The following is a 24,287-nucleotide window of genomic DNA, read 5'->3' on the forward strand; positions in this document are numbered from 1 at the left end:
ACGGTCCATCCAGTCTGCCCAACAAGATAACTCGTATGTGCTACTTTTTGTGTATAACTTACCTTGATTTGTATCTGTCATTTTCAGGGCACAGACCATATAAGTCTGCCCAGCACTAACCCCACCTCCCAACCACCAGCCCCGCCTCTGCCATCCAATCTCAGCTAAGCTCCTGAGGATCCCTTCTTTCCAAACAGGATTCCTTTATGTTTATCCCATGCATGTTTGAATTCCGTTACCGTTTTCATCGCCACCACCTCCCTCAGGAGGGCATTCCAAGCATCCACCACTCTCTCTGTGAAAAAATACTTCCTGACATTTTTCTTGAGTCTGCCCCCTTTCAATCTCATTTCATGTCCTCTAGTTCTACCGCCTTCCCATCTCCGGAAAAGGTTCGTTTGCGGATTAATACCGTTCAAATATTTGAACGTCTGTATCATATCACCCCTGTTTCTCCTTTCCTCCAGGGTATACATGTTCAGGTCAGCAAGTCTCTCCTCATACGTCTTGTAACGCAAATCCCATACCATTCTCGTAGCTTTTCTTTGCACGGCTTCAATTCTTTTTACATCCTTAGCAAGATACGGCCTCCAGAAATGAACACAATACTCCAGTTGGGGCCTCACCAACTACTTATACAGGGGCATTAAAACCTCTTTTCTTCTGCTGGTCACACCTCTCTCTATACAGCCTAGCAACCTTCTAGTTACGGCCACCGCCTTGTCACACTGTTGCATCGCCTTCACATCCTCAGATACTATCACCCCAAGATCCCTCTCCCCGTCCGTACCTATCATACTCTCACCGCCTAACACATACGTCTCCCGTGGATTTCTACTCTCACCGCCTAACACATACGTCTCCTGTGGATTTCTACTCCCTAAGTGCATCACTTTGCATTTCTTCGCATTGAATTTTAATTGCCAAACCTTAGACCATTCTGCTAGCTTCCTGAGATCCTTTTTCATGTTTTCCACTCCCTCCTGGGTGTCCACTCTGTTACAGATCTTAGTATCATCCGCAAATAGGCAAACTTTACCTTCTAACCCTTCGGCAATGTCACTCACAAATATATTGAACGGAATCGGCCCCAGCACCGATCCCTGAGGCACTCCACTACTCACCTATCCCTCATCCGAGCGAATTCCATTAACCACCACCCTCTGGCGTCTGTCCGTCAACCAGTTCCTAATCCAGTTCACCACTTCGGGTCCTATCTTCAGCCCGTCCAGTTTATTTAAGAGCCTCCTGTGAGGAACCGTGTCAAAAGCTTTGCTGAAATCTAAGTAGATTACGTCTATAGCTCGTCCCTGATTCAGTTCTCCGGTCACCCAATCAAAGAACTCAATGAGGTTCGTTTGGCACGATTTCCCTCTGGTAAAACCATGTTGTCTCGGATCTTGCAACTTATTGGCTTCCAGGAAATTCACTATCCTTTCCTTCAGCATCGCTTCCATTACTTTTCCAATAACCGAGGTGAGGCTTACCGGCCTGTAGTTTCCAGCTTTTTCCCTATCGCCACTTTTGTGAACAGGGACCACATCCGCCATTCTCCAATCCCTCGGAACCTCTCCTGTCTGCAAGGATTTATTAAACAAATCTTTAAGAGGCCCCGCCAGAACCTCTCTGAGCTCCCTCAATATCCTGGGGTGGATCCCGTCCGGTCCCATGGCTTTGTCCATTCCACACCCCATCCCACCTGGTATGACTCCCCAAAAGTCTAAACTGATATTAAGAAAGTTACACCTTCACATTTGTAATAATTAAAAAAAAAAAAAAAAAAGCAGCATAACCATTCCACACCCTCTCCCACCTAGCATGACTCTCCAAAAAAGCCTAAACTGATATTAAGAAAGGTCTATCAAACTATGGTTTTATCTTTTTCCTAAAACTAATGCGGCATCCAATCTTACAAGTTCTCTGGGTGATGATTCCATACCTTCGGGCCTATCTTGGCAAAAATTTGAGCTTTTATTATGCCTAAAAGGTAATTGCTAACCAGGGGATACTCCAGCAGATCCCAATTACTGGACCAGAGCTGACAACTTGGAACTGTGCCTTTTGGAGGATGGAAGGTAACAGATGAGCAGTCTAATGTAGGCACAGAACTCTGTCCGGAAATGCACTGTCAGCCAAGGCAGCTTCTCTCTTTCTTTCTTTCTTTTTTTTTTTTCCCGTCTAAGAAGCTTGATCTAAATTTTTAGACCACAATATAGAACAAGTTTAAGAGAATTAAGTAAAATTAAGAAATTAACAGTAAAGCAGAGTGATCCATTCATTTACCTACCTTCGTGCCCTGTTTACTAAGGTGCGCTAGCTTTTTTAGCGAGTTCACAAAATTAGCGCGCGCTGTGTAGGCGCCCATAGGAATATTGTGGGCGCCTACACAGTGCGCGCTAAAAGCACTAACGCGCTTCTAGCGCGGCTTAGTAAACGGGGCCCTTCATGTTTTTGTCTAAACCTAGACTTGTTCTAGTCATGATTAAGTCCTGAAAAAGGTGCCTTAATCTTCCAGCTGACCACTGAAGGGATAAAGGCATGATCCCCACAAAGATGTGACCATGATAGTAGATACTAGGTCTGACAGCTTCAGATATAATGACCATTCTTAAGACAGCAAGCAAGTGAATGGAGTAGCCTAGTGGTCAGTGCAGTAAACGGTCAACAGGGGACCTAGGTTCAGTACCCACTATAACTCTTTAATTTCAGTACAAATGTGTGAGCCCTCATGAACACTTCCATCATGTGAAAAACACTTCACTGGGTCCCATTGAATTGACTTCTTTCTTTTGCTCTAAACATTTTTTCTCTTGGCTAGCAGGGTTATACATTGATTAAATCATGGAGCCGTGCAAGGTGGAGATCCCAGGCAGGTTCTTTGGGCCACCATGTGCTATATGACTTTAAATATATCATTATTCCCTCATTCTTTAACTTAAAATTAGCACTTAAATGTAAGCCCCCTGGTGCACGAAAATTGTAGAATGCTAGCGTTCACATGTATAAGTGGTATTTTATAATCAATATGCGCTACTCAGGGCTGGATTCCGTAAAGGGTGCCGGGAAAAATTTGCACTCGGCAGTGTTCTATAAAGGGCGCTTCAGGCTCAGTGTTCTTTTTCGAATAGCGCTTAGTGTGTATTCTGACACCCAATGTTTGGCTTGAGGACTTACACCAACTGAAATCTGGTGTAATTCTGGCACGCAACTTGGTGCGCAGCCCCAAATTCTAGAACACCCTACGTATTTGGAACACCCCTGACCCGTCCATAGGCATGCCCCTTATGGGTTGCATGTATTTGGATGTGGATTGTTAATTCTTCTGCCCTCCCCAACCCAATAGAATGTTCCACACACTCATACAGTTAGGGAGAGAAGAAGTGAAGGCCATGCAAAGATGAGAAAATATTCTCCTTTATTACTTACCAAGCAAGAATACAGACTATGGTTCTTTTCTCATGAGAGAGTTACAACAAAGCTGCACATATGAGTGCTATCTCTGAGTACTTCTCTAAATTTTGTGTCCTGCCATTTATCACCTTTTATACTCTTCTAAAATTATACAGCTCTATCAGTTTGTTAGCGTTAGTTTCGACCGCAATCTTGATAATCATTAGTTTCGACCACCTTGATTGTGATTATCAGACAAAGCAGGAAAGAACACCATCCTAATCAGCATGTTCCATTTTGCCAGCAATCATTTATCTATGTTCCTGTTCTGATAACAGAAAAAGCCCCTAAACTACATTCTTTAGTAAACCCCTTTCATGGAAAGCTGCTTCATGTTATCTTACATAAGTAATGGCACACTGGGAAAAGACCAAGGGTCCATCGAGCCCAGCATCCTGTCCACAACAGCGGCGAATCCAGGCCAAGGGCACCTGGCAAGCTTCCCAAACGTACAAACATTCTATACATGTTATTCCTGGAATTGTGGATTTTTCCCAAGTCCATTTAGTAGTGGTTTATGGACTTGTCCTTTAGGAAAGCATCTAACCCCTTTTTAAACTCTACCAAGCTAACCGCCTTCACCACGTTTTCCGGCACATGAGCTCGTGAGCCTCTGGGTTACACAGAGGGCATGAATTTTAGGTCTGGCTGACAGCTTCAAGCCTCTGTACCTATATATGACAGGGCCTAGTAAGGAATTATATACAGGATCTTTATAGAATCACTCGCAGCCAGATCCTCATGCAAATTAGAGCCAGTGAACATCAATAATTAACAGCCAACAGTTATTAATGGCTCACTCGCTTATTTGCGTACGGATCTCAGGATCGTGGCCAAATTCGGGTGCCATTAATAGAATCTGTGGGTTTGTGTGTAAATGGAAGGGGGTGTACACACGGGCAGAGCATGAATGGGACATAGGCAGGACTCCCACTTATACACGTTAAGCTACAGAACACTGTTATGCGCTAAAGTACCACATTTAGGCGCACATATTTATGAGTGCTAGTAACATGGTATAAGTGGGCGTGGCTAAACGTATGCTTAATTTACTGTAAGTTGGCATTGCCGTGGAATCTGGGCACCCAAATGCTATTGTAGATGTGGTGTGTCGAGCACTAATTTGTGACGCCCAGTTATGGATTGCCGCCTCAACCTTCAGAATTTGACATTAAGCCTTTTAAGGCAACAATTTAGTCTCATTTATCCAGAATGGTGCTATATGTGCTTTAATATACACTTTTTTTATTTTATTTTTTTTATTTTCACACTAGGTCTCACTTTCTCACACATGCAGTCTATGCCTCTCTCTCCTCAGTGTCCCGACTGGATTCCGTTTCTTGGCGAGTGGATTACACGCTGAGCTCCAGTGAAATCCAGCAGATCAATGAACCGCTCATCCACCTAAAGCTGAATGTGCAAGACAGCGATACTGGAGTCGCAGAACCTGTCACTATGACCGTCTCCGCGGAGAAGTTCCGTGTCCTCCTGACAGGTGTGTAAATATAGTAACGCTTCTGAAAGAGTGTAATTCTAATGGACTGGTATAGAGGAAGCTTCCAACAAGTAAAGTCTTGTTAAAGGATAGTGCATAAGACCTTTTTATAAGAATTCCTAGCTCGACATGTTCCCTTCCCTCAGTCTTTACATATTGAAAAAAAAATCCATTTGTTGCTCATGAACTGCACCATGATTTTGTTTGCTTCGATTAAGTCAAACCAATGCTTCTGCATCCTCTCCTAGAGGCACACTTAGCTATGCTGGGTTTCAGGATTACCAAGGTGAAAATGCGTGAGATTTGCATACAATGGATTTCCACTCTATGCAAATTCATCCTGTGCTTATGTTGTGGTAATCCTGACCACCTACATGTGCCTCCAGCAGAGGGTGTAGAAGAACTGCTCTGGAGGCATGTGCTGAACCCGGCGCAAAAGCCCATAACACAGGATGAATGCAGAAACATAGTGAAGCAATGCTCAGAAGAAATTCTATGCAAATGATATGCACACGTAATTTGCACTAGTAAACCAAAAGTAGGGGAAGGATGTGCCTAGCACATGTGCTTACCGCAGACCCTTTGTACACATGTCCAGACAAACTGCAAGCTCAAACACACACATTGGCACACTTCTGTGCCTTTAAATATGAGCCTTCGAAAAAATCATTTGCACTTAAATTTTTGAAAGCTTCATATTTTAAGCGCAGAACAGATAACCGAGATGTACATTTTTGCTTCAACTTGCACACACATTTGTTTCTCACTACAGCACTTAAAACTTGCACAGGCTTCCTTCCCCTTGCAAGAGGACAAAACCCGCAGTTTAATGTGCCAAACTGACAAGATAGTAAATAAAAAGAAAATTATGCCTTTTTTTTATTGAACTAATTTAATACATTTTTTGATCACCTTCAAAAACGAATCAAAAAATTATTACACTAGCCCAATGGAAAAAGTATCATCTTATGTTCGTTCCTATGTTTCGCTTTGTCTATTTACTAACTTTTTAAAAGTGGACTAACATAGCTATCACAGCACTTTACCCAAATTGACAATAAATCTTCTCCTGAAAACCTTCTGACACTCCTAAGCTGGCCTTTTCAGCATTGAGGCCAGCATTTGCTTCTGTGCATTGCAGCACTTCTGTTTAGAGCATTGGAAAAGAATACTACTGACCTCATTTACATTAATTTAAATACCATTTCAATGCAATTTGTGCTGCACACATTAATACCTGTGCTAGAGCCCTCTGAATATCCTGAGCACATTGTGTGTGCTAGTCCGGGGCTAAAAGCTTTTTAATTCTAACCTATGGACCCAATGCTTTGAGCATTGGGCCCATAGGTTAGCACAACCTAAGATTTCAGTTTTACTGTAGGACCACTTTAACTAGAAGACTGTACTACATAGAAAACCATTTTCTGTGTTCTTCCTTTTTAGAGCTAAGACAGGCGCAGGACATAATGAACTCATTGAACTGAAGACTGAGGCGTCAGAAACGACTATCGTGATAACGGGTTAATTCAAGAGTGATTGAGCCTTCCATGTAACTGCTCAGCTGTGCTTGCAAGTTGTGGCAGGGCAGCTGGTGTCCAAGTGTAGCAAGACCATGGCACCTTCAAAAATAACTTTTAAAGGAAAAGAATCCTTTCCAGCACCTGCTCCATGAAATTGCATGTATTTGGGTAGACTGGTACTATTTGCAGCTGTGCTTCCTTAACATTGAGGAAAAAAAGGAACGATGCAGTCAAAGTGGCAGACCCCCCCCTCCCCCATCTCTAGGGTCCCTACAAAAGAGCAGCACTTAGTACCCTCCTACTTCTGTTACAACATAGTTCTAAGTCCAGACCAGTGGAAGATACCCACCATTACTACAGGACCAAACCAATTAGGAACTGGAGCCAAATGAGCTAGCGAGCACATGGCCTCCTCTGCTCCCGGTAACTGTTCCTGCAACAAGCTCTAACTGCCACGTTCTTTACCCTGCTTCTAGTGGTTTTAGCCACTCTGTTCCGCTGTAGAATAATGGTTTCTTTCTCCTAGTGCGATTCTTCGCCAAGGTGCAGACTCCTTGTTTATCTGTTTCCCTGCCTGCATCTTGACTAGAAGGCTCAGTTCAGCTTCATCCAAACCTGGAGGCAAGGACCTTAACTTCTCCAACCCAGTAATAGTTACTCAAAATATTCCATAGTATGTGACTGTCCTGTTATGGAAATGCATAATACTAAATGTTTGTATTGTTAAGGACATTTCTATGACAAAAAAACAAGCTCCACAATAAACTAATATTGTATGATGGTTTGTACAGTCGGTGGATGTTATTGCTTTCATTTCTGGTATACACTTTCCTGCACCAAGCAGCCACACCTGCTGTGGACCCTGAACTATGTGCTCTGTGTCCCACATTCCTGACTGTACACCCTACACCCCATTTTCTGTCCCTGGAGGGCTCACAATGGGTTTGTACCTGAGGCAGTGGAGGCTTAAGTGGCTTACCCAGGGTCAGAAAGAGCAGCAATGGGATTTGACCAAGCTTTATATGGCTCTTAGCCCCAGTCTAAGCAAAATCCCAAAAATAACCATTGGCCTACATGTTTTTCATTAGCCACACTCAATGTTCTGATCTGTCCTGAGTTGTATCTGTAAATGGGTGTGTGATGGGGATCTGCTACTCATTTAAGCAGGTGAATATTGCAGTACAAGAAAAGGGTCATACTCTAAGGCCATGTCTCTTGTGAATGATGTTTGTCCTTCCTCCTCACAGACAGTGTGTTGTAAACCTCTCTGCAGGGATTTCAGGGAACAGTGTGCTTTGGTATCTGTGGTAGGTATTCATGCCTGTTCATCACTTCTACAGTGTTGATCTTTTCACCAATTTCTTCCCACCTTTTGCCAGCATATCATGAGTGCATCCCTTGGCTGATGTGCACTAGCATCTGAGAAAGGCCAATTTTTTTTTTTTTTTTTGTAGAACTCTACAGTGCATCCTAGAAAAGAAAGGAAAATGAATATTAAATTCAGACAGCAAAAATATAATTGAAATATATCAATACATTATTTATAAACTGCTGATTTCCCTAAAAGGGTTCATTGAAATGTACAAATTAAAAAATAAATATTAACTTATTGTTCTTTACTTAGCCATAATATAAAATCTTCAACATCTAAACAACATCCTAAATTTTAATCTTTTTTTCTGAAATACTAAATAACTCATTGCTGTATTTCTAGTTAACTACACAAATGACTATTAAATACCCAGTTCAGCTTCCTTCTAAATGTTTGGCTTATGAATTTAAGCCAGTCATTACATCTTGTCTAGATAAAGGCTGAAACGCACTTCTGTATTTTTAGCATGAAAAAGATTCCTCTAAGTGAAGTGCTTCCATGGCCCTTTCTGATTTCTATTAGTTTACATTCTGTTTTGGGTTTACTGCATGAGCATGGTTGCAGATGAAGTGTTATAATGGGTTCCATGACCTGTTTGCAAAGATGGGAAGCTACTTTACCTTGAAATCTCCTATACCTCTCTGTGCTGTCAAGTTCATCAAATGACACATTAGTAAACTCAAGAGTTAAAATCCATGTCTTGTGCTTCTCTGTTCCAATGGAATAGGTCCCTTCCATCTTGTAATGTAATTTCCCAGTACCCTGGAAAAGGAGGGAGGATGGTGGGTGAAGCAATTCAGCACTGTTTCCTCAATCTGGTGACCTTCCACTGATACCTCCAGCCTTTCTGCCTGACAGTTCATCTTGATATCGTGTACTGTAGGAGCCAACTCGTACTCGGGGAACCTTCTCTCTTGACAAACCTGTTCAGAAAATTAGAACAAGTAAGAAACTGAAGTGATATTAAAAGAAAAACTGAATTCAGTTGCTTTTTGTAAGCAAGGATGGAAAATTGACACCTATCTACCATGATGCCTGTTTAACATTCTTGGGAAATTCTTACATTTTATCTAAAATGAGATATTTCACTGCCTGCAAAGAACTAACAAGCATGAAAGTGTGGCCTGGACCACCTCCCTCTTTGAAAGCATTGAGAAGAAGCCTTGCAAACTCTAAGGCATAACCCTGACTTAACACCTCTAGAATTCATTGGTCCGAGATGAAAAGGGCTCACTTGTTGTTTGAAGAGGCACAGCCTGCCCCCCCAACTTCAACATTGAGGGGCTGGCCTAAACATTGCTGGGAATGCCTGGAGAGTGCAGTCCTGGAGTCCTTGGGCCTTCTCACACCTGGAAAAGGACGGCTCCTTAATGCCCTTGTGGGCAGCGGAGCCACAGCCCAGCCTTCTACCCAGATGAAATCTCTCCAGATCTATCTATGGCTTGCTTGGACATTTTGCTAATCTGGTATTTTGTTGTATGTGTTTTGTAATTGTGTTTTTATGAGTGTATTTTTGTAATCCACCATAGACAAGGGTGGATTAGAAATAATAAAGTCTAAATCTCAAGATCGTGACTTGCTAGGCCCAGGATGAACCAACATCTTCGGCTGGACCTTTGGCAGCTGCTGAGGTTTCAACTTGCCCTGCCCTTTCACCAGCATCTCCAAGTCTCCTCAAAGAGAAGGCATCCCCAAAAGGGAAATTTACAGAGCTGTGCCTCAGAGGCTATATCACCCGCCAAGTTATGAAGGCACAGCCACCTCTGGATTACTATCACCAGTGCAACTGACCTGATGGACCCCTATTCCACACTGACAAGACCCCGCAGGGATCCTCTCCAGCTCGCCCAGCAAGCTGGAACTTGTGGGTTGAAGCGAGGGGCAGGAGACTGAGCAGTACTCCTGGCTCTGCTGGGATAAGGACCTTGCTCTGAACCTCTAGGAACAAAAGGCCCACAGACCATCCCCAGGGATGCAGGCCATGAACTGCCTTCCAGGGTGTCAGGCCTACCTCACCTACCTATAGCACCAACCCAACCTTAGCATCTGCTGGAGGTAGAGAAATACTAAAGGACTGCAGCAGGCACCAGCCCTCATACTGGTGATGTTACTTGAAAAGTTCAGATTCTCTACCTCCATCTGCTAGTCATGAAGGGACATGACCCATTGGTGTGGATTAGTCTAACTGGATGATGAGGAATACTTGTTTACAAAACAAACATTTCAATTTTATTTAAAATCCATCTGTGTTAAGTAATTTAAGACTCAGACATTTCTGCTAGATTTGTTTTTTAAAAATTCACACCTGTTCCATTTCAAGGACTTTGCCTTCACCCACTAGACTAGGACACCTGTTAATACAGTCACGGAATATCTCTCTCATATCTTTTTCATCAAGAAGGGAGGAATATCTTTTACAGATACAGATAACATGCACTGGCCTAATGTGTTGCCAAATTAATACATGTGTAAAGTAATTTTACAACAAAGACTTAATTTAAAAACAAAAATCAACCCACATTTGTATTTTATAAAGACAAGTTACGCAATGAGTAGCCTAGCGGTCAGTGCAGCAGACTTTGATCCTAGGGAACTGGGTTTGATTCGCACTGCAGCTCCTTGTGACTCCGGGCAAGTCACTTAACTCTCCATTGCCCCAGATACCAAGAAGTACCTGTATATACTTTGTAAACCACTTTGAATGTAGTTGCAAAAACCACAGAAAGGTGGTATATCAAGTCCCATTTCCCTTTCCCTATTTGAGATTCTACATGGAATGTTGCTACTATTGGAGATTCTCGATAGAATGTTGCTACTATTGAGATTCTGTTGCTACTATTGGAGATTCTAGATGGAATGTTGCTACTATTGAGATTCTGTTGCTACTATTTGAGATTCTACATGGAATGTTGCTATTCCACTAGCAACATTCCATGTAGAAGCCTGCCCTTGCAGATCACTAATGCGGCCGCGCAGGCTTCTGCTTCTGTGAGTCTGACTCACAGAAACAGAAGCGTGCGCGGCCGCGTTAGTGATCTGCAAGGGCAGGCTTCTACATGGAATGTTGCTAGTGGAGGAGTAGCCTAGTGGTTAATGCAGTGGACTTTGATCCTGGGGAACTGAGTTCAATTCCCACTGTACCTCCATTGCCCCTGGTACAAAATAAGTACCTGAATATACCATGTAAACCGCTTTGAATGTAGTTGCAAAAACCACAGAAAGGCGGTATATCAAGTCCCATTCCTTTTCCCCTTAACTGCCTTTAACCAAGAGGCTCCTACAATAATCCCCAGTAGTGCACAAATGCTCTCAAAGCTCAAGGAAAAGGCAACTATGTGCATGAACTCTAATGCGGGTATATATCTATTTTATAAAATACAATACACAGGTATACAACAGCTCCACCCAAATGCAGACCTCAGAACACCTACAGGCAAACCTCTTAAAAGTATACATGTACCAATGTTGCCTCTAAGGACCGAGTTGACATGAGCAAAACTTTTCCGTTACATTACCTTGTGAGCACTTCTTACAGATACACACACACACACACGGAAATTGGAAAGAATTTAGTGAGCCATGCTCTGCATGTCTTCTCTACTTGTTTGCCTATAGTTTATTTATTTTTATTTATTTATTTGTAGCATTTGTATCCCACATTTTCCCAACAATTTGCAGGCTCAATGTGGCTTACATTTGCTGTAATGGAGGTTGCCATTTCTGGGTAACAGAATTACAAATGGTAATGTGTTAAGTTGCTTACATACATGGTAACATACATGAACAGATCATGGTATAGATATATATCATGTGCATATATATGTTAAGGAAGAATAAATTATGGTAATACATGAAAGTTCCTGAGTACGAAATTGGAAGAATAAATTATAGTAATACATGAACGTTCCTGAGTACGAAATTGGGTTGTATCATTCTTTAGGTCATTGACTATGGAGAGACCATATTCAACATAGAGATTGAAGTGGTTATGCTTATTCGTTAGTGGTAAGGAGGTTGATCAGTCAAGTGATAAGATTTCAATTATGTCTATGTCGTGTAAAGTCTTATTTTTTGGTGTTTAAGATGGGTGTTTATGGTATGCCTTCTTGAACAGATCTGTTTTCAGTAGCCTTCGGAAGATAGTTAGGTCTTGCATTATTTTTATGGCCTTTGGTAGTGCGTTCCATAGCTGCGTGCAGATGTATGAGAAACTGGTCGCATATGTGGATTTATATTTTAGTCCTTTGCAGTTAGGGTAATGGAGATTGAGGAATGTGCGTGCTGATCTCTTTGCATTCCTGGTAGGCAAGTCTATAAGGTCTGACATATAGGTCAGGGTTTCCCCGTGAACGATTTTGTGGACCAGGGTGCAAACTTTGAACGCAATTCGTTCTTTTAGTGGGAGCCAGTGTACGTTTTCTCTTAGGGGTTTGGCACTTTCGTATTTCGCTTTCCCAAATATGAGTCTGGCTGCTGTATTTTGAGCAGTTTGAAGCTTCTTAATGATTTGTTCTTTACATCCAACATAAATGGCATTGCAGTAGTCTAGATGGCTTAGCACCATTGATTGTACTAGGCTGCGGAATACTTCCCTTGGGAAGAAAGGTTTGATTCTTTCACATTTCCACATTGAGTAGAACATTTTTTTTTTTTTTTTTTTTGCTGTATTTTCGCATGATCTTCAAGTGTGAGATTTCGGTCGATTGACTCCCAGAATTTTTAAGCTGTCTGAGACCGTTTATAGCTAATCTGAATATTACTCAGCTGCTGAATGTTTAGCACAGCTTTAAAGAAGCATCACTTAAAACAAACAAACAGAGGACAGTAGGGGCACTTTTGAACACGGCAGGGAAGGACTCCACTGACTACCAGCTGCCTCACCCAGTACCTTTATTACTGATGGTATTATGCACACTATAGGCACTCCAGGGAATTATGTATGGGCTGTGTCCCGTATATGGCAATCTGGTTTAGGATGGGCTGGAAAGAGCTTAGCAACTTCTGTGGCTGGAACATGAGAACAGTGCTGGACAGACTTGTACGGTCTGTGTCTCACAAATGACAAAATGAATAGGCTGGACTGGGCTTCAGCAGTTGGAACATAAGGACAGGGTCAGGCTGACTTCTATGGTCTATGTGCCAGAAAAGCAATGCGCTGTATCTGTATATCGCTAAATGTAGGATACAGGCATTGAAGACGATCCAAAATGCTGCAGCCCAATTGTTGGCTGGAACATCTCGGTTTGAACATGTATCACCAATACTTCGTTCATTGCATTGGTTGCCTATTCAAAAAGGAGATTATGATAAAATGAGAACAGTGGAAAAAAAACCAGAGGAGCAGCTGCGAAAGTCAAAAATTTACGTCAGACATGGATGCTGTTCAAAAATACCATCCTGGAAGCCCAGGCCAAATATATTCCATTATTATTAAAAAAAGAGGAAGGAACGCCAAATGACAGCCGGCATGGTTAAAAAGTAAGGTGCAGAAAACTATTAGAGCTAAAAGAAAATCCTTCAGAATATGGAAGAAGGATCTGACTGAAAATAATAAGAAACAGCATAAGGAAATGAAAGTCAAATGCAAAGCGCTGATAAGGAAGGCAAAAAGGGACTCTGAAAAAAAGATTGTGTTGGAGGCAAAAACACATAGCAAAACTTTTTTAGGTATTATTATTAACCAATTGTTAATAATATGTCATTTATCTTTAAAATCAAGCATGGTACCAGAAGATTAGCAGATGGCCAATGTAACACCGATTTTTTTTTTTTTTTAAGTTTCCAGAGGTGGTCCGGGAAATTATAGACTGATGAGCGTGACGTTGGTGCTGGGCAAAATGGTAGAGACTATTATAAAGAACAAAATTACACAGCATCTTCTAAAGCATGGATTAATGAGACAAAGCCAACATGAGTTTAGATTGCCTCACCAATCTACTACATTTCTTTGAAGTGGTGAACAAACATGTGGATAAAGGTGAGCCAGTCAATATTGTGTATCTGGATTTTCAAAAGGTGTTTGACAAAGTACCTCATGAAAGACTCCAGAGGAAATTGGAGAGTCATTGAATAGGAGGTAGTGTTCTATTGTGGATTAAAAACTGATTAAAAGATAGAAAACAGAGAGTAGGGTTAAATGGTCAGTATTCTCGATGAAGAAGGGTAGAGAGTGGGGTTCCCCAGGGGTCTGTGCTGGGAACGCTGCTTTTTAACATATTTATAAATGATCCAGAGATGAGAGAAACTAGTGAGGTAATTAAATTTGCTGACGAAACAAAGTTATTCAAAGTTGTTAACGCAAGAGGATTGTGAAAAATTACAAGAGCACCTTATGAGACTAGGAGGCATATTTTCAAAGCGCTTAGCCTTCCAAAGTTCCATAGGTTTCTATGGAACTTTGGAAGGCTAAGTGCTTTGAAAATATGCCTCTAGGCATCCAAATGGCAGATGATGTTTAATGTAAGCATGTGCAAAGTGATGCATGCGGGAAAAAGGAACCTGAACTATAGCTACGTAATGCAAGGTTCCACACTAGGAGTCACCGACCAGAAAAGGGATCTAGGTGTCATCGTTGATGATGCATTGAAACCCTCTGCTCAGTGTACGGCAGTGGCAGCTAAGAAATGAAAGTGGTGGAAATGAAAATGGTAACGGAATTCAAACATGCATGGGATAAGCATAAAGGAATCTTGTGCAGAAGGAATGGATCCTCAGGAGCTTAGTCGAGATCAGGAGGCGGGGCTGGTGGTTGGGAGGCGGGGATAGTGCTGGGCAGACTTATACGGTCTGTGCCAGAGCCTGTGGTGGGAGGCGGGACTGGTGGTTGGGAGGCAGGGATAGTGCTGGGCAGACTTATACGGTCTGTGCCAGAGCCGGTGGTGGGAGGCAGGGATAGTGCTGGGCAGACTTATACGGTCTGTGCCAGAGCCGGTGGTTGGGAGGCGGGGCAGACTTATACGGTCTGTGCCCTGAAGAGCACAGGTACAAATCAAAGTAGGGTATACACAAAAAGTAGCACATATGAGTTGTCTTGTTGGGCAGACTGGATGGACCGTGCAGGTCTTTTTCTGCCGTCATCTACTATAGTAGGAAAGGAATGGAAAACAAAAATGAGGATGTTATAATGTCTTTGTGGAGGAGTAGCCTAGTGGTTAGTGCAGCGGACTTTGATCCTGGGGAACTGGGTTCAATTCCCACTGTAGCTCCTTGTGACTGTGGGCGTCACTTAACCCTCCATTGCTCCAGGTACAAAACAAGTACCTGTATATATGTAAACCACTTTGAATGTAGTTGCAAAATACCACAGAAAGGCGGTATATCAAGTCCCATTTCCCTTCGCATCGCTCCACGGTGTGACTGCACCTCAAATATTGTGCTCAGCTCTGGTCACCGCATCTCAACAAAGATATAGTGGAATTAGAAAAGGTACAGAGAAGGGTGACAAAAATGATAAAGGGGATGGGACGACTTCCCTATGAGGAAAGACTAAAGCGGCTAGGGCTCTTCAGCTTGGAGAAAAGATGGCTGAGGGGAGATATGATGGAACAGGTAGACGTGAAACGCTTGTTTACTCTTTCCAGAAATACTAGGACTAGGGGGCATGCAATGAAGCTACAAAGTAGTAAATTTTAAAACAAATTGGAGAAAGTATTTATTCACTCAACGTGTAATTAAACTCTGGAATTCATTGTCAGAAAATGTAGTAAAATCAGTTAGCTTAGCAGGGTTTTATAAACGTTTGGATAGCTTCTTAAAAGAAAAGTCCATAAACCATTATTGAAATGGAGTGGAGGAAAATTCACTGCTTATTTCTAGGATAAGCTGCATAAAATGTGTTGTACTGTTTTGAGATCTTGCCAAGTACTTGTAATCTGGATTGGCCACATTTGGAAACAGAATGCTGGGTTTGATGGACCTTCGGTCTGTCCCAGTATGGCAATACTTACATATTTATGAGTGTAGTATAAGATAGCACATTTTATTCAGCAGGTGTTATATTCTGAATGTGTTCCATGGTATCTTAAAGAGGTAATTCATTTGTACCGCTCATTGATGGCTTTGTGGTTAGAAAATTTGATGTAACTTGCAAATGATAAATTGCATACTGTTAAAATTGTACTTGGTAGGCACCTTTTTTAATTGCTGGCCCCCAGATCTGGAACACTTTACCTGGCTATTTGAAATTGTGTAGCAGCAACAGTTTCGCAAACATTTGAAGACATATTTTTTGTGACAGCATGGGGTTGATATTTCTGTTTTGATTTGTGAAAGAACAGTTTTCATCTGTCTATTTTATTTATTTATTGCACTTGTATCCCACATTTTCCCACCCATTTGCAGGCTCAATGTGACTTACAAAGACCTGTTATGGCGTCGCCATACCAGGGTAAAGAATACAATTGGTGTTACAGAGAAGTCAAGGAAAACAAGAGGATTTGATCAAGCAGTTGTAGAAAGATACATTCTGAATTGAGTTGGATAGGTGTTGTGTAAAAGTTAGTTATGTGTTCTCGTGGTAGGCTTTGTTAAAGAGGTAAGTCTTCAGAGATTTGCGGAATTTAATTAATTCGTTGATCGTTCTCAGGTGAGTTGGAAGTGCATTCCACAGCTGCGTACTTATATAAGATTTTATTTTATTGGGTATGTTATGATGTGCTCCACTTAGTTGTAGGCTGAACAGAAAATTTTAAATAATTGAATAAAAATAAAGACCATAATCAAGTATATGTTATCACGTTCATTGTTGATTTAATCATGAATTGATGAGTGTGACTATTGGGCAGACTGGATGGACTATTCAGGTATTTATCTGCCGTCATTTACTATGTTGCTATGTACCAAAAACATCAAAACAATGCAAAGCAAAATACAACATATTAAACAGAATAGTATTTGCAGTATTGTGGAAATATACACTGGTACTTTAACACTTGGCTGTTAGTCAGCACTAGCTCCCCAGTCCAACATCTTCCTGTTGGCCATGTGTACAATGATTCTCAGCACCACTGTAACAAAACTCCTGAGGTCACTGGCATCCATAAAATAAGAACATACAAGGACATATACGGCCCATATTACCTATCAATGTTTTTACTAGGTTGCCAAAGACCCACCTGGCTTCAACTCTAGTTTGCTGTTGAGTTACTGAACATTATGTATAGCTAATATATACCTAATGGTTAGATCAGCAGGCTGAGAACCAGGGATGCCAGAATTCAAATCCCACGACTGCTCCTTGAGATCTCTGACAAGTCAATTTAATCCACACAAAGAGTGGAGGTGGATTTGATCCCTAAGCAAAACAATTGGAGCAGAGAAGGAGTAGGGGGGATTGGCTCTTCCCAAACAATGGAGATGTATAGGTGGTTAAAAATCTTTATTACAAAACAACAAAAATGACTTCATACAGTGGCTGTGTTTGATGCCTAAGCACCTGCCTCAGGAGTCCTACTGTACTGCTGCTTGTAATGTTGATTTCAAGAGAAGGTACAGAAATAGAGTTTCTTTTTAATACAAGTGGGTTATCAACCTAATTAAAGGGAAAAAAAACCTTCATAGACTGCCAAAGCCTCATTATTCAATAACCCCCCCCCCCCCCCCCCCCCCCCCCCCCCCGTGAAACAGTAGTAATAAAAAGGGCAAGTGCATTTTTATAATGTACCACTGCATTCCACAAAACAAAAGGAGCAAGCTTCCCACATGCCATCTTTTTCTTTTGATGTTGGCACAGGAAAAAAAATATTAAGTGTTCCTAGATTTCAACTTAGTTAATGTTTTTTTTAATTGTACATATGACTATTAAGTCTTATTGTTAAGAACCTGATTTTCATAACATGATGTCTGTTTTAGTGGCCCTTTACTAGGTGAAACATCTCTGCAGGAATACAGCGAGTCCCTATAATCAGCCCCTCCAACTGACACAATGATTTACAATTTAGAACTAATTACTACCCTACCCGATGAAACCAATACTTCCTCTGTGTACATCCGTATGCTGCACAAGCCGGCATGTTTGAAAATATAAGTGAAATCAAATAAAAATGCTACCAACACAGTAAAGAACGACAACGTGGATTGAGCAGCTCATAGGCTCGCTTGCTTTGTTTTGGGAGAACGGGGATGACGGCTCACGGCTGCGCGGAGGAGAGGGAAAGAGATTAACCTAATTGGTTTCAGCATTTTGACGTCATACCGTCACCTGTTAACCTCATGTCCTTGTCTCGGAGGTGAAGTTGTGTGTTGGATTGTTGGTGGTCGACCTTAGGTATGAGTTTGATGAAGGGGGAGAGGTGTCGAATCGCAGACGGAGGAGAATGGAAGATAGGGATCCCCCCTATCGTATTCAAATGTTGATTTACCTTTTCTCTTTTCAGGTTTATAAAGATGCCGGAATGCTCAGAGTTGTATTTGTCCAGCCGCTTCGTCAACAGGGTGTGCGCAGGCCTTATCTTCTCAGGGAAGGTGGAGAAATCAGAAGTGAGCAAGAACCCAGAGGTGCCATTTGAGAGCGCAAAGTACGTGATTTCTGCAGTGTCTCGTGGCAAAGAGGTGAAGCTGAGTCTGATCCCTGTCAAGGAAGAGAAGAAAAGCGGAAGGCAACAGCGCACCCAGGAGCCCATTGACATCGTCTTCCGCTTTGGTATGTCAGGACACTTCACGCTAAGCCCTGCAGCCGAGTTGCCCAAACATGCCCACTTGCGCTTTTATACCAAGGAGATCCCACAGAGGGCGCTGTGCTTCGTGGATATGCGGCGCTTTGGGAGCTGGAATGCCAATGGCGCATGGCAGCCTGACCGTGGGCCATGCGTGATGCTGGAATATGAGAAATTCAGGTACGGCTCTTTCATTTGGGGGTCATCTATTGAACTTTATATAGAGAAAACACAGTTCTTTCTTTTTTCTTTTTTAAATTTTATTTATTCATTTTATATTACATTTATGTCCAATACATAAATGGGAAAGAAAAGAGAAAATATCAATTAAAACAAACATTAAGGAAAAATATCATCTTTGTTAGTCCACAATTGGGGGATCCAAGATCAGGAAAACAATCTCAAAGAAAATAAGAAAAACACTGAAAGTCGTCTGTGGACCTTATGAGTCTTTTGCTATATTTCTTTGAAAAAAATCTATTGAACTTTATATAGAGAAAACACTGTTCTTTCTTTTTTTCAATGATAGTTCAATGTAAATTCAATGTGCTGTTACTTAGCTTGGTATGTTTGTTTTTTGAGGGTTTCCGACGTCCGACTTGAATCATGTTTAACGACTCATGGCTTTATCAAGAATCAACCCCCCTCTCTTAGGGGCCCTTTTGCAAAGGTGTGCTGAAAAATGGCCTGCGGTAGTGTAGACATGTGTTTTGGGCACTTGTAGAATCATGGACTTTGGTCCTGGGGAACTGAGTTCGATTCCCTGCACAGGCAGCTCCTTGTGACTCTGAGCAAGTCACTTAACCCTCCATTGCCTGCCGCATTGAGCCTGCCATGAGTGGGAAAGCGCGGGGTACAAATGTAACAAAAATAAAATAAATAAATTATTTCAGCGCACCTGTAAAAAATGTCTTCCTGCAAGTTTTCACAGTCTCCATATGTTTTTAAGCATCTTCAAAGTTTTGAGTCATCTGCAAATTTTATCACCTGACTTGTCATTCCAATTTCCAGATCATTTCAGTACAGATCCTTGTGGCACTCCATTGAGAGAAATGGCCATTTAACACTAATCTTTGCTTTCTGTCCAATAACCAATTACTAATCCACAACAGAACATTGCTTCCTATCCCATGCTTTCTTTCTTATGGTTTTCCTGGTCTGTTATAGATAGATGCAGGTAATCCTGCTGTTCCATCAGCTTCAATCTCTCTCTGGTAGCTGCAGACTTTGCTTTCTAATTAAGCAAAATAGCTGTTTCAGGACAGTGAAAGGGTGCAGTGGCCTTCTTTGCCAAACACTGCTTAGGCTGGGTATTGGTATCCTTTTGAACCTGCCACTTTAAAGGCGCACGAGCTCATGGACGGCAGAATTGCTGCCAGCCTGTCCCTGCACCTTTGAAAGAGCAGGCCTGATGGAATGCTGCCGTTCGGGCTGAGCAGTGTTTAGGAGATGGGGGCCATGTTATGGAAGAGGAAGCATCCCTTTTGATCATGGTGCATTTGGAAGAGATACTCTTTCCATTTCTGCATCTAGAGCCATTCTCTCCTGGCAACACACCTAGCCAGTTAGATTTTCAGGATCACCATGGTGAATATGAGATAAATTTGCATATATAGCAGAGGTCCATTCTATGCAGAACTGTCTCATGCATATTCATTGCTCTTCTCTATAAACAAAGGTTCATGGTATAAGGCTCAAAGAATGTAGACAGAAGAACCACACAAAGGATTATTTCTTTTTTGGGGAGATGATGGATGCTTGGAATGGCTACCCAAGCAAGGTGTTAAGACAGAAACAGAATTCAAGGAAGCATTTCATAAGCATGAAGGCTCCTTAGTTGAGAGAAATGTAGATAGTAAAAAGTTGGGTGGCATCTGCAGTAGATAGAAGAAGTGGGCAGAGGCTTGACAGGCACTTGTGTTCTTTATCTGTATTTCCATGAGACTGAAAAGAGTAGCCCAGCATAGAACTCCATACAGGTTTGTAGAGAGAGACTGATTATGTTGAAGTTGAATGACTGCTTTGCTAGTCTCTGAGAAGGGGCTTCCTTTTCTGAAATGAAGTTGAACCCTGTTGGGTTGACAGGGTTTGATGAAGGACAGGATCTTGTACTCTTGTACTTATCGCTCCAGGAAGAATGTGCTGATGAACCTGGCAGAGAAGATCTTTGACCGGCCCATCTGTGAAGCGCTGCTCAACCAGAAGTACTTCAATGGCATTGGCAACTATCTCCGGGCTGAAATTCTGCATAGGTGAGTCAAGGTCAAATATTGCTGAAAATGAATCGGCTATGCTATCATTAAGGGGCGCATTTACTAAGCTGTGTTTGGTGTTTTATGTACCACATCAACTGTTGGTGCGTAATAATTACCTTTCTAGACACCCAACATAGAAATCCCTATGGCATGGCATAGGTGGGGACTAGGCTTTGTAGTTAACATAGCAGATAATGCCGTACGGTTAGGTAAATCTCCAGATGTGTTCAGTCTTGTTATCATGTGACAGAGAGAGGGAACTAAGTAGTCTGTTGAAGCCTTCTTTGTCATTGGTGTGACCCCTGACGCATGTACGGTAGCACCGAAACACGGCCCGTGTCGGGTCTTTCTTCAATCAAAGTTCACTATTAAAGAATTTTATCTAATGAAAGAACTGTGTTCCCTTTGTTTTTAAAGGCCCTTTGTGCTGATGGTTTTTTTTTTTTTGCTCAGGTAGCTCTCTTTTTTTTTTTTTATGGCTGCCTGCCAGGAACACCCACAACAGTTAACACAGATGTTTTGCAACTAGTGTGCTTTAAATATGGCTTTTAATGCGCATTAAGTACAAAACCTTAGTGTGCAGGTCCCTAAGTGGAAAGAAATTTCTGTCCTGCAGGAAGAAAGTGGTAATGGTTGCCAAATAGTTGTGCCCAGCTCTGGGGTCAGTGAGGGGGAGGGGGGAGCAAGAGCATGACCTCTGTTAATGGTAGTAACTTAAACTTGTACATTTTTATGATCTAAAAATGATGCTGCCACTTCTGGTGAGTAAGATGTTATGGGTCTGGCCAACCAGTTCAGCAGTGCCCAGTCAATTACTGATCTAGTCTCAGAAGCGGAAGCTCCCTGTGCAGTGAATTTTGAACTCCGGGAGTAATGAACAACGTTAATGTTGGGTCATTGATACACACTGCCTCCCTCGAGTGCGACCAAAGCAGTTTACATATTATATAGAGCTGCTTGAAGCAGCTAAATGAAATATGGGATTGTAACTCCGCTCATAATCTGAGCCCTGCTGCAGATATTGGTGCGGAAGATCAGCCTGATGGTTGGAGCCGCAGATGAGGATCATGAGGGAAGTGAGGTGACGTGACATCTTCAGTTCAAATTATATACCTCTTTATTTGTAGGGACTGTACCAGGTTAGCTACATAAGGGATACTAGTTATTGCCGTTTCTTAAAACTTGGCATTTAGTTTTAGATTTCTCAGTCATGCCCTTGACATTCTCATCCCATTAGATAATGTTGTTGTGTTTAATGATGTGGTTGTACAACTCAAATATACAAATTGCATTAATCCATGAAACTTGCTTTTCCACCATCCTAAAATTCTGTTTAATCTACCCATGGCTAACCCTCGTTGACAAAAACAGAAGGGTGCTCTACTGTCCACCAACCTTTCAACATACCTTAATCTCCTGTGAAACAGTCTGGATTCTTCTCACCATCACCCATCGCTGCCTTTTGTTGAAGGGAGGTGGCTGGAGGAGTTGGGAATATTATACTTTCTTTGTTTCCTTACTCTTTTAAAAGTATCTGTAGACATTTTGCTTGTCAAATAGTTTTAGACAATATGTGGCACATTATACTGTAGATAAAGAATAATCCAAATCATAGTTATTTGATGTTAGGTTCCATCCTAGGAGTCAGCACCCAAGAAAAAGATCTAGGTGTCATCGTAGACAATACGTTGAAATCTTCTGCCCATTGTGTGGTGGCAGCCAAAAAAGCAAACAGAATGCTAGTAATTATTAGGAAAGGGATAGAAAATAAGACAAGAATATTATAAGGCCTCTGTTGCCCTTCATGGTATGTCCACACCTGGAGTATTGTGTGCAGTTCTGGTCTCTGTATCTTATACAGCAGAATTAGAAAAGGTTCAAAAAAGGCGACCAAAATGATTAAGGGGATGAAACTCCTCTCATATGAGGAAAGGCTTAAGAGGTTAGGACTACAGAATGACACAGGAACAAAGTTTATCCTTGTCCCTGTGGGCTCTGTCCTAATCTGCACAAACCTCAAACACTTATTTTTATATTTTATTAAAGTACTAGTAAAAAAGCCCCGTTTCTGATGCAAATGAAACGGGGGCTAGCAATGTTTTCTTCTGTGTGCATGTGGGAGTGTGTGTGTCCCTGCCCTCTGGCCTCTCTCCCCTCCCCACCTCTGAGTCCTTCACTGTTACAGAGCCAGCGATTTGATTTCGTGCTCTGCTGTTTTCCTTCACTGTTACAGAGAGGGCGGGGCAGACACTCATAGGGAAACCGGATATCTCGCCCCCTTCACACTTCCGCTGGAGGCTTCATAGAACGTTGGTGTTGCCTTTTATATAGAGAGATAAGAAGGAAAAATATTCTTTACAACTGTTTATAAATTACAAAAGGAAAACAATAATGAGCAACTGAAATAACACCCCCCCACACACACACTTTACCACCACCCTCTACCCTTCCAAGCCCAACAAATATTTAACTTCTATGGCCCCAAGGAACCCTAATCCACCCTGTTAAAAGTGTCCAGGGGGACAAAATATAACCTCTGTGTGCTCTAGCAAGGGAGAAATATGCCCTATGAAGCACTGTTATGATTTTTTTTAAATCTGTGAATGAATAATAAGTCATCAGCAATCTCAGGATTCAGTCTAGCTCTCCTATCTTCCACAGTAGAGAATGACACAGGGACAAAGTTTGGCTCTGTCCCCATCTCCCGTGTCATTCTCTGACTTGGAAAAGAGACAGCTGAAGTGGGGGAGGGCATGATAGAGGTCTACAAAATACTGAGTGGTGTAGAACTAGTAAACGCAGTGCTTTTTTTGTAGAAAAAAAGGTGCCGGTACTCATTATGGGCGGGGTCACCACATATGGCTCCACCCCTATGATAGCCACACCCACATTAACCACACCCCCTATACCAGCCATGGCGCATATAAACAGACTATAAAAAATACAGAAGAAACCTGTCTTCGCACAAAACGACAATTATCAAAAACAGCGAAGATGACGCAAAAAAGGAAAAGGAAAAGAGAAAAAAAGAGAAAAAAGCAAAAACGAGAACAAAATTAATAAAGAAATAAAAAATAGAAAAAATAGATGAGGAAAGAAAAAACTAAAAAATGAAATGGTAGGTAAAATGTAAAAATCAGAAAAGAGACGACACAAGCAAAATGCAAAAGATTAAAAAATGATGAATTTATTAGGGTGATATGACTCGACACAGCTGTGTTTCGGCCCAACTGGCCTGCGTCAGGAGTCTAAATAAAACAAATTAATTTTAATTTAAACATGTAAATATACAATAATATATTTTTGAACAGTGAAGTAAAATAAAAAATAAAAAACAAGATAAAAGATGTACTACACTCAATGGTACAGAATTTCTTGTAGGATGTTTTTGTAAAAGAAGAAATCTAACTTAATACAATATAAAAAAATCACAAAGAGTGAACACAGAAAGTACATCATTGAAAATATTATAGTACTATAGGAGAAAAAAATAACGTGATTTTTTTTCATTATAAATAATCTCTGTAAGCTCTTACAGCTCCA

The 24,287-nt window shown here is 41.5% G+C and overlaps 2 protein-coding genes across 4 annotated transcripts in view; both read left to right on the plus strand.

Moving 5' to 3' along the window:
- Positions 1–7,246, plus strand: part of COMMD4 (COMM domain containing 4) — a 43,872-nt gene extending 36,626 nt beyond the window's left edge. The window contains 2 exon segments of the mRNA XM_030191398.1: positions 4,769–4,945; positions 6,389–7,246. Of these exon segments, the coding sequence (XP_030047258.1) occupies positions 4,769–4,945; positions 6,389–6,429 (218 nt within the window). The 3' untranslated portion in view covers positions 6,430–7,246.
- A 1,167-nt stretch (positions 7,247–8,413) lies between these two features.
- Positions 8,414–24,287, plus strand: part of NEIL1 (nei like DNA glycosylase 1) — a 32,413-nt gene continuing 16,539 nt past the window's right edge. For 2 of the 3 annotated variants that reach the window (XM_030186755.1, XM_030186768.1), the window contains exons 1-3: positions 18,031–18,101; positions 18,211–18,669; positions 20,622–20,741. In XM_030186755.1, coding sequence (XP_030042615.1) covers positions 18,221–18,669; positions 20,622–20,741 — 569 coding nt within the window. In that variant the 5' untranslated portion in view covers positions 18,031–18,101; positions 18,211–18,220. Of the gene's footprint in view, positions 8,766–18,030; positions 18,102–18,195; positions 18,670–20,621; positions 20,742–24,287 lie in introns of those variants that run through there. The other variant, XM_030186760.1, reaches the window with a different exon arrangement.

The sequence above is a fragment of the Microcaecilia unicolor genome, chromosome 1, assembly GCF_901765095.1.
Source record: "Microcaecilia unicolor chromosome 1, aMicUni1.1, whole genome shotgun sequence".
Taxonomy (NCBI): domain Eukaryota; kingdom Metazoa; phylum Chordata; class Amphibia; order Gymnophiona; family Siphonopidae; genus Microcaecilia; species Microcaecilia unicolor.